Source organism: Saccostrea echinata, unplaced genomic scaffold (assembly GCF_033153115.1).
Source record: "Saccostrea echinata isolate AGI-Se365-2 ecotype Australia unplaced genomic scaffold, CSIRO_AGI_Sech_v1 ptg000029l, whole genome shotgun sequence".
NCBI classification, from domain to species: domain Eukaryota; kingdom Metazoa; phylum Mollusca; class Bivalvia; order Ostreida; family Ostreidae; genus Saccostrea; species Saccostrea echinata.
Genome location: NW_026889778.1, coordinates 39,280,280 through 39,290,491, shown reverse-complemented (window position 1 = coordinate 39,290,491; position 10,212 = coordinate 39,280,280). Strand labels below are relative to the sequence as shown.

The window sequence follows — 10,212 nt, the reverse complement described above, 5'->3', positions numbered from 1 at the left end:
TTGTTTTTGTAATTTTATCAAATAAAACTCAAGATTTAATTCATGATTTTCAATGAGTTATAGCTCTTGCTGTCTGGATCGTATGTATTATTACTCCAGACTCCAGACTCCGGGTTTCATAGAGAAACAAAGTACTAGTAAAATTTACATGTAGAATACTTATTATTAATTACCATAAGGTTATAATTTTATTTTACCGTAACTATAACAAAATTAAACAAATGCAATTAAAAAGAGATATTTTAAATCAACAGTAACAAGACGTACTTAAATATTAAATGTCCAAGGCTGAAGATCATCGATGCAGAGAGGGTAAATAATTGACCCGTATCCATAACGAATATAAACAAATATGGCGAAAAAGCATGGTGTCTAACTAAAAACATGGACTCTATTATTAAGTAGCTGATCTCGCCATGTATAGGAAATATCTGCAAGAAGTCGTAGATCGGGAGAATGTACTGGCATCGCAAAGCAGGTAAATATTGTGGATTAAAGATTTTCATTTTGTCCCACTGTGTTATTCATGTATGAACAAAGTATGATCAAAGAATTTGCCCTAGAGGTGGCGGATTCAACAGGGTTAATTAAGAAGTTATTCTTATAATGGCTCATTATATACATGACTTCTACGAACTTTTTGATGAAAGGATCCAAAGCTATAATTAAATAGTATATCACGGAGTTACTGAAATCATTGTGGATCTACGTGCAATGTTTATTTACCGGTTTCAGTTGTGCGTTTGAAGATTGGATTAAGTGGTGATTAGCCTATAAATTTGCGCATTATCGTGTAAAACAAATTTTCAAGTCGGAGAGCAGTGTTCCTCAGAAAGAAAACAACAAAATCAAGCGCGTCAGAATGGTTTTGTAAATAAATTATTGTAGAAGAAATTAAAATGGTACACACTTAAGAAGGTTCGATCCTGAGCTTTCGAGCAGATTCTGGTCTGGACCTTTATTTAAATAGACTAATAGTTTAATTTGTCCCATGATTTATTTGGATAAAAACATTGGAGGGAAAACGTCGAAGATGTGATTTCTGATTAAGACACAAATTTCAGTGCAAAAAGGTCATATTAAATGAACTGTAGCGCCAAAAGAAGCATATTGACCCCCATTCTTTGTTTTGATTTTCAATTAAGCTATGTGTGTAGAAACTAAAAATATACTTGACAAAAAAAGTTTAAGACTTTAAATATCAGGATCCAACCTCGTTAAAATGACAATGCAATCGTACTTGGATACATAACGATATAATTTTAACTCGGAGGTAAATTTTACAGAAACAAGTGCTATTGGTTTTAACATCAATTTTCAAATTCTTATATCTCCTTCTTGCTTGTTAAGCTTTTTGCTCGTAAAATACTTGTGAATTGAGCCTGTCCATGGCACTTCTTGGCTTTGATTCTCCCTCCTCTCACTTTTTGTGTGAAGACATCTGCCTTGTTTATTTTTTGTAAAAATCAATAGAAAATGTCTAAAAAAATATCAATGGATAATATTTTAAGGAAATGTTAGGCCAAAAATTGCAATTGAAAATTAGGAAGAGATACATTATGTACTATAGTGTAAAAGAATACCTAAAACATTATATAACCAAATTAAAAGTGTCTTAATTCGAAGTTATTGATTGTCATTTGGAAGTTTAAAATTTTTTTTAAGACATTGGGCATCTTTAGTTATAAAATCTCTTGCTTTAGTCACTAGAAGGCGAGCGCCGGTATGTATTGTGATAATCAACTTTAAAGAAACCATTTCGATACTATTTTTTTTTTTTTTTGCAATTATGTTAATCCACTCGAATTTTGCAAGATGTTCAAATCTTGTTTTAAATGAATTTATTTACTTCAGAGTATTTTAATAACCTTTTTTTAATATCATGAACCCCCCCTCCCCAATTATAACCTAATAAATTTTGATATTGTTAAGAGGTTGTTCCCTAGGTCCCTTTTAAATCAACCAGTTATAATCATACTCAACATTTTTACATTATTATTTTTTCTCTTAATAATAGTGCACCTGCCAGCGAAGAAACAGAAAATGTTGACTCTCCCCAAAATACTAACATTCGAAACCCCGGATCTCAGGCCCAAAGTAGAGCTGAAAATCAAGGCAATCTAGTGTCCCAGAGTGCATCTCCACCTCAAAATGACGCACAAAATCCGGGTCCAAGCACCGCTACACCAGCAAAAAAGCAGCTCACTGCAGAGGAAGAGACGAAAAGAAAGGAATTTATTGAACGTCAAAAGAGGGAATTAGATAAACTTTTGGAAATGGCTAACCAAACTGAGATGATGATTTTCAAGGCCTTTCCGTTTCAAGACGCGATTATTTGTGGAAATTTCTTTGCCAAATTTCCTAACACGACGAAAACCATACGTATTTTTACAAGCAGCACATTTACAGGTATATTTAGGCGATAAATCATGCGTTTTAATGCGTTTTTCTGTTTTACTTGACAGTCTTCTGTAAGGTGGAATGGTTATTTGCATATGTTTTTTTTACATAGCTCTTGTATACTTGTACATGTATGCAGCAAACAATTTTTTTTAAAAAATCATTTTTAAACTTAAAAAAAATATCAAACAGTCAAATTCTGTTTAAGGACGTAGGATACTCAAATAGATATCTTATAGAAGTCTGTAAACAGTTTGTCTGGGCTTAATTATTATTTAGAAAGAAATTTCCTTATCAAAAGAGTCTTATGTTTTCATTCTCACGGGATCTACTTATTTTATTGAAAAGAAAAGCCAAATAATGAAAAACTGCATAATCTTAAAAAAAATACAAATTTACTCTAATTTTACCATGAAACATAATAACTTGGTCCTAAAATGGCAAGAACAAAAAAAGGTATGATAAAATTCCCACTTTCTCGGGATTTTGGTATCCTAAGACCTAACAATTCATACAGTATTGTTTTAAAAGATAAAAAAAAAGTGTGAAGTGCTTATTTTTTTTCAAACAGATACAAAATACGAAAGAAATTGCTGGATGGCCAGAGCCTACCCGAAAATAAAGGAACACTGTTTCAAGAAGGGTTATGAGTTTCAGGTGGTGGACATGAGATGGGGCATCCGTCACCAAGCAACAGATGATCACATGACCACTGAACTTTGTATGCATGAACTGCATCAATGTCAGCAGATTTCAAAAGGACCAAGTTTTATAGTAAGGAATGCACATTTTTGAGCTTTCATAGTTATTGCAATTTTAACAGGTCATTCTGAAGTAGTATCTCATTCCCCATTCGACTAAAAATTTTAAAAAGAGGCAATTTTGCTTGCTGCTGTACATGTAAACATTTTAAATGCCAATTTTTTCATGGAAGTTGGAAATTCAGAACCAAATCTAATGGCTTCTACAAAATCATGCTTCATTTTTTTTTATAACTTGTGAGTGGAGTTGCTGGAGAGTTTATTTCTAGTATGTAAAAGGAATAAATCAAACGTACATGCATATACATAATAACTGCTTAAACTTTAACACCAAGCAGTAAAAAAAATGAAACTTAAAGAAAATAATTTTCAATGATTAATACATGTATTATTTTAAAACAATGCATTCAAATCTATCTATTATGAAAACAAACAATGCTTATATTATAAATGAACTCTTTGACAGTCTCTCTTTGCCCACAAATATGGCTACCGAACCTTATCAAGGGTTATTGATGCAGAGGAGTTTTTGAAGATCCGTTCAGAGATAAAAGATCCAGCAGATTTAGAACTCATGACAAGGTTCGCATTTAATTGCACTGAATTTACAAAAAAATATTTTAAAAAATACATGACATTTAAACAAAGACAGACTCATATGTCCATGTACATGAATGTCACATCGTAGTAAAGAAAAGAATCTCATGATCATATTTTAAGAACTATAGTATAAAATTTGGATTTCTTTGCTTTGGAAATGGTAATTTATATATTAATTGAAAAAAAAACCCACTGAAAGATTGCAGAGGCTTTGGGACTGGTTAAATAGACTTTCCCTCCCAACACTTTGTAAAAAATTACCATGAATTCACGCCTTATTCTTCAGTGAGTTATTCTTATGCATTCTTATATAGATGGTATGAAAAGGACAGGAACGCGGTTCCAGAAGTTTTTGTGTTAAAACCCATTAGCAGAAATATTCCAGATTTTTTGTCAAAAGACTTTGAAAAACAGAAAGCTGCGAAAACCCAATTCTGGAACGAGAGCGAAAAGCTTCTGGAAATCTTTGTCCGTGGGGCCACGTTAGGCCTCGACGAGAAAGAGGCAACAAAGTATAAAATGTCAGGTTTGTATCATGTTGGTTTTAACACTTGTAAATTGAATTTTAACAGATCGTTTTGTCATGTTATCATATTTTAAGTGATAAACCTATTTGAGCTTGACTATTTTTTCTATTCTTATCAGGTTCATTCTCTAAATAGCAATTGTACTGTGTATTGGCAATTACGCCGTAATTGTAATCTATAGCAAAGACATGTGCTAGCTATTTCTTATTAATGTTTAAAAAATATTTAGAATGTCAGTATTTGTAGTAATAGCATTAAATGGCTTTAAATACCAACAGAATCCGTTTAATCCATTAATCAAAAATAATTCAACCACATCATTCTTTGTTGATGTCAATTAAAATAAATATATTAGAAACGACAAATAAAGATGTTGTGGTTTATATATTTTAATGTTATTTTTAGTGACAGAAATGGAAACGGAAACTGGGTTAAAAGAACGGGTCGTCAATAAAAAGTGCTTCTGGTTCCGGAAAAAGTTCCGGAATATTGAGAATCAGGAACCCAGTTATACACTATCTAGATACATCGGTAAGATTTGTCTAGGAGTTATTTATGTATATTTCATGCTTTATGATGTGATTTTTATGTGTTCTTAGACATTAATTATACCAACTAAATCCAGTACAGATATAGACTACCTATAGACTGTACATCAAAAGTTTACCGCATTTAAAGCTCATTTCCTCAAGATAATACAGTTCAACTCGATCAGAATTTTCAAAGAAATCATACCTTCGAATTAAATTTAGAAAGACGTATGCATGCACAATAGAATGTTCACTTATTAAACCTCTTATTCTGGAATGTAAAATGTATACACACTTTGAAATATGTATCATTGTCAAATGTATCTATGTTCTCTTATCTCTCGACATTCTACACATCTCATTCGTATACGCGTGTCTGTCCGTTATGTACGTACATCGATTACTCTTGAAACTATCCAGTGTAATATTTCAATTCTATTTAGACTGTTTATGTTCTGTTGTAATATACCTTTATTAATTTTTTTTGTTAGTATCCATAAAATTATGGTATTTTCCTATGAAGCAGATATCTGTCTTATACATTGCATGGTTTTTCTCGTCACCACCCAAATACATAGAGGTGTACATGTATATTTTACAATCAGAATACCCCTGACAGTTCCCTTGACTCTATCCGGATATGTTTTACTTTTAAAAATGTCAATTCTCTTGAAACATGTTTCACTAGAAGATAATATTCCTTTATAGGTGGATGGTTTTTAAGACGAATGACATGCAGAACTTTATTTAAAACGCCTTTTATCTAAACCAACTTAAAATATGAAACAAATACTTGTTTAAAAGTAAATATCTTTCAAATATGTCAATTCTCTTGAAACAAAGTTTTACTATTAAACATTTTATTTCTTTTAAAAGTTGGTAGGTGGGTGATGTTTTGAGACAAATGACACGCATAACTTTATTTTAAAAGGACTTCTATCTGAAGGAATTTAAAACATAAATACTAAGTCTTGTTTAAAAGCACACAAAGTCTCTTAAAGCTTATAATGGGTACGATTGCAAGGCTTCCTTTAACTAGGATAAAATCTTGACTGTTCCTTTTTTCTCCGAAGGACACATTAAGATTTCAAGATGTCGTTCGGTTCTCAGAAAGTAACTTTGCATTAAGTCAGATAAAAATTTACATGCTAACACAAATTGAACATACTAATAAGACAAGTCAAGTGACGTGATTGTCTTTCACGATGGTGAATTGTGGAATATCAATGAAATGTTAGTGTTATACTAATACTTATCAATTAAGCAATAACATTTAATTATAATTGTTTTTATGCATAATGTATCTAAGGTCAAGGGTATACTAGGTATTGATTTAGCATTCATTGTTATCGAATGATATCAACAGTTTTAATACGTCATATAACCTGTTAAAAAGGGGTGATGTCACTCAGTCTTATATGATTCAAATACACATTATTGATAAATGCAATGTTTTCTAGATGAATAAGTCACGTCACATTTTTAAGGATAATCATTTTTTAGAACTCAGAAAACTCGTAATTGGTTTAATGTTTGCAGTGTACGAGGTGAATATCATGTGTTAAATCATCATTTCGGATTCTTGATTGTATAAAATCAGTTTTCTCAAATACAGAATGTTTGGGAGACGAAGAAGCATGGAAAACAGCTAGGGAAAAGAACAAAGCCCTACAAAAACAAATGGAGGAGAAGATAAAACTAGATAATATTTACACTTACGAACTCAACTGGACAGAAAAAGGTACATCTTTACGTTGGCTGCAGAGTTTGAATATAGTGATCCACTTACTTAATTGATTTTTTAGGTACTGTATTGCAGAACAAGTCAAAGTTAATGTTTTTATGTGACCCCGTAATTAAGTTATAGAGGGAGGATCATCTCAATACAGACGTTTTATATCATACCAATAGATACATTGTCATATCATACCAGTAGAGACGTTTTATATCATACCAATAGAGACCTTTTTATTATATTATAAATTAACATTGAAAATATCATAAATCGGAAAAATATGAACTTAAAATTTTGATTTAAAAATTCGAAGACTTATGATCAATAGATATATGAATGTAACTTAAATGGGACATCCAGATGTACGTGTATAAGAGAAATAAAACAGCCAAAGGTATTATAAGTAAACAAAATGAAAGGAAATAATGTGTACAATATTTGTACATGTTGATTGTTGCAAGACAAAAATACTTTTAACATTTTGTCTCTTTGGGTTTTCCGTGCATAATGTACGTATGTAAAAGTCATTTTTATCGATAAACTTCACAAATTCTAAATATGCGTGAAAAAATCATTCAAAACAGACTACCTGGTATGCATCTTTCTGTTCAAAAAACAAAGGGACATTTTTAAGAAGAATGATATGCAGAGAATTCTAATGTTTTTGGATTATCGAATTGTTTGAGAATAAAAAGCCTATTTCGAAGAAACATTCTGTTTTAGAAACATCATGTAACATAGCTGTCTGTCCATAGGTCAATGGGATCTGAAAATATTAGGACGGAGGTCCGAAAAGCTACAATTTTTTGCAATAAAAGAGTTTATTATTACATGTATATGCACAAAAAGCTACATGCAATTTAAGAGTTACCGTATAATCAGAATTTTTAACCGAGGACTCAATTTTGTTATTATAAGCGAGGGTGTTGAGATTCGCTAAAATTGGATATTGCTAGCAATTCATTCAGCACTAAGGAGGTCAGACTATCTTGTAAGATATTGTCAAATAGTTTAAACTACTTCTCGCTAAAATTATATACCAATTTTTAGGGCTTTATCGCTAAATTTACGTCTCGTTAAAAATTCAACTCATACAGTGTATCCGTAAATATAAGGTCCACAAAATGTTTGTCATCAAATTAGTTTACTTCCACTACCAAGTATTCCCCACTGCTGTTTTAATTGTTTTTCTGGGCTTGAAATGGAGACGATAAGAAATTTCTTGTTAATTCTACCTTTTGGAAGGATTTTGAAAAAAAGCCCACTATGTCTTTTAGGGATTGACCCAAACAACAAAGAACATGCTGAATATCTAGAACAGATTACCGAGGACTTCCAGACACAGATGATAGTCTCAATAGACGAAGCAATTAAGGAGAGAGAAAGCAACAAAAAATTGTCACTGAAACCTGAACATGAAGAGTTTATGAGACATGCTGCGCTCGTTGAAGAAAAATCCTCGGGAATTAGAGGTCGTGACGAAATTATTAAGGTAAAAGGTCAAAGGAGTTGCAATTAAGCAACTTCAAGACATTTTTTCGAAGAAAAGAAGTATCTCATATCTCAAATGTGTTTATCTGAAAAGTAAAATCTGAAATTTATACATGTACATATTATATTCATGTATAATACAGCAGATATGAATTGAAATATTCATCAAGCACTCTTTGTTTGTTATTTATCAAATGAAAGAGAAAAAGCAAAAGAAATATAAAATAAAAATATCTACCATAAAGAAAATACCCAGGCAGCGTTTGTTTTAGTTAAACAATGTAGGCATATCTCTGCTTTATAACTTCTTTTTCTCTGAAAATAAATATACTGTTGACAGCTTTGTTTTCGCTTTGTGAAGGCCAAAATATGAAACCTTAAGAAAAGCACTTATAATTAATTACAGTTGTGAAATAAGTGATCTTTTGTGAATAAAAGGCAAAGAAAACCGTGGACTCTAAACAAGAAAAAAGTGACTAGATTCGGATACGAGGATAATTAGCGAAATACACATAATTGCTGTATACGCATTTTAAAAGAAGAGTTCACATGAAGTTTAAACACAAGTTTACTTGAAATTGAAACAGAACATTTTCTTTTATGTTTTCTAAGAAAATCAAAGATTATGTGCTTGGAAACAGTAAGGAAACACTTATTGTTCACGGCGAGTCTGGATGTGGGAAGACCTCCATCATGGCACTAGCTGCCAAGCAGGCATTCCAATGGATACATGGCAAAGGGATGGTACTCATGAGGTACGGCTGAATACACTCTATACAATTTGGTTATTTGTGCCAGATTTATTTCTTCTAACTATGCAAATGAGAGAGAGAGAGAGAGAGAGAGAAATGAAATTTGCAATCACAAATTGTACCTCCATCTAGTAGTCCCTTGCAGAATGACTTGTATAATTTCATGACTGACTGCTTGTCAATGATATATCTTTTATTGTTAATGTTGTATGTTGTTGTCAACATGTTCATTCAATCCATTCTTCTTTATCTAAGGTCACAATCTTCCTCAAAATGGAGTTTTTTGTAAAAACTTTCGCAATTTTTCCCTTTGTTGTTACCAAGTAACTCGTCTGTTGTTAAATGTTTTGGAAAACTTCACATTCAAATAGGAGGTGTGGCTTTCTTTTTTTATTTAATTGATCATATTATTATTATACAGATTTCTAGGATCGACACAGGAGAGCTCCAATCTCCTAACTCTTCTTCAATCCATGATATCCCAGATTCACCATACTTCAAATTACCGGAAGTTAAGTCCCAGGTACACTACATATCACGATAATTTTTTTTCTCATTTGTAGCTAAACTAAATGGGTAAGATAAAAAAGTTTTAAAGCTCATCATTCTTCATTTCACTTATATACATAATAACTGACATTTCAACAACTAACGGTGCAGAAAAAGTCAAGAATCCTCTTCTGATAATTTTGAAGGGATTAATACAGTTTTTAATCCCAGTAAGAGTATTCCTCTTACCAGAGGACCAATGAATTTTACCTGAGGCAGGTACTGGAATGTCCTTTAATTGAGCTCACCATGCGCTCTTAGGCAAAGTCATTTTTCAAGAAGTGTCAAATTCTTCCAACAGAAAAACATCTTGACTAAATTTTAGCTGAGGCAAATCTAAATTGTGCTTTTTGAGGAAAAGTTTTCGTGGCCAAAAATTGCACTATAAAGTCAAAAAATAGGGCTTCAAATTTTGAGCTTTACTCGGCACTCAGGACCATTGAGCAGTGAGGGATCTTTATCGTGCCAACGCCTGTTGTGAAACGGGGCCTCGGTTTTTAAGGTCTCATCCGAAGGACCCGCTTTCACTTCAAAGTGCCGAGTGCATGGCGAAGTAACAGTTGCTACCCATTTTTTATCGACTTACGTCAGTCGCGGTCCAGATTCGAACTGACGACCTCCCGATCACAGAGCGAGCGCTCTACCGACTGAGCTACCGTGAACAGTCATATCTGTTTGATAATTCAAAATGGGTCTAAAATATCTATAGCAGATGGGTTTTGCAAAATACAATGATTTCATTCACTTTTGGAATATTTTTTGCACTAAATTACAAGAATACTGAAGCATTAAAACCTGTTAAATCTAAAGAATTCAAGACATTTCATTTGAATGTCTTTTTAAACAAGTAGACTTATCTATAAATTC

At 32.1% G+C, this 10,212-nt stretch overlaps 1 protein-coding gene across 1 annotated transcript in view; it reads left to right on the top strand.

Annotated features, from left to right (window-relative positions):
* Positions 1-416: 416 nt before the first annotated feature.
* Positions 417-10,212, top strand: part of LOC133194269 (NACHT domain- and WD repeat-containing protein 1-like) — a 30,174-nt gene continuing 20,378 nt past the window's right edge. Inside the window, 11 exon segments of the mRNA XM_061330259.1 lie at positions 417-478; positions 2,018-2,409; positions 2,972-3,174; positions 3,628-3,743; positions 4,076-4,287; positions 4,694-4,819; positions 6,434-6,559; positions 7,831-8,045; positions 8,657-8,799; positions 9,218-9,285; positions 9,288-9,319. Coding sequence (XP_061186243.1) covers positions 417-478; positions 2,018-2,409; positions 2,972-3,174; positions 3,628-3,743; positions 4,076-4,287; positions 4,694-4,819; positions 6,434-6,559; positions 7,831-8,045; positions 8,657-8,799; positions 9,218-9,285; positions 9,288-9,319 — 1,695 coding nt within the window.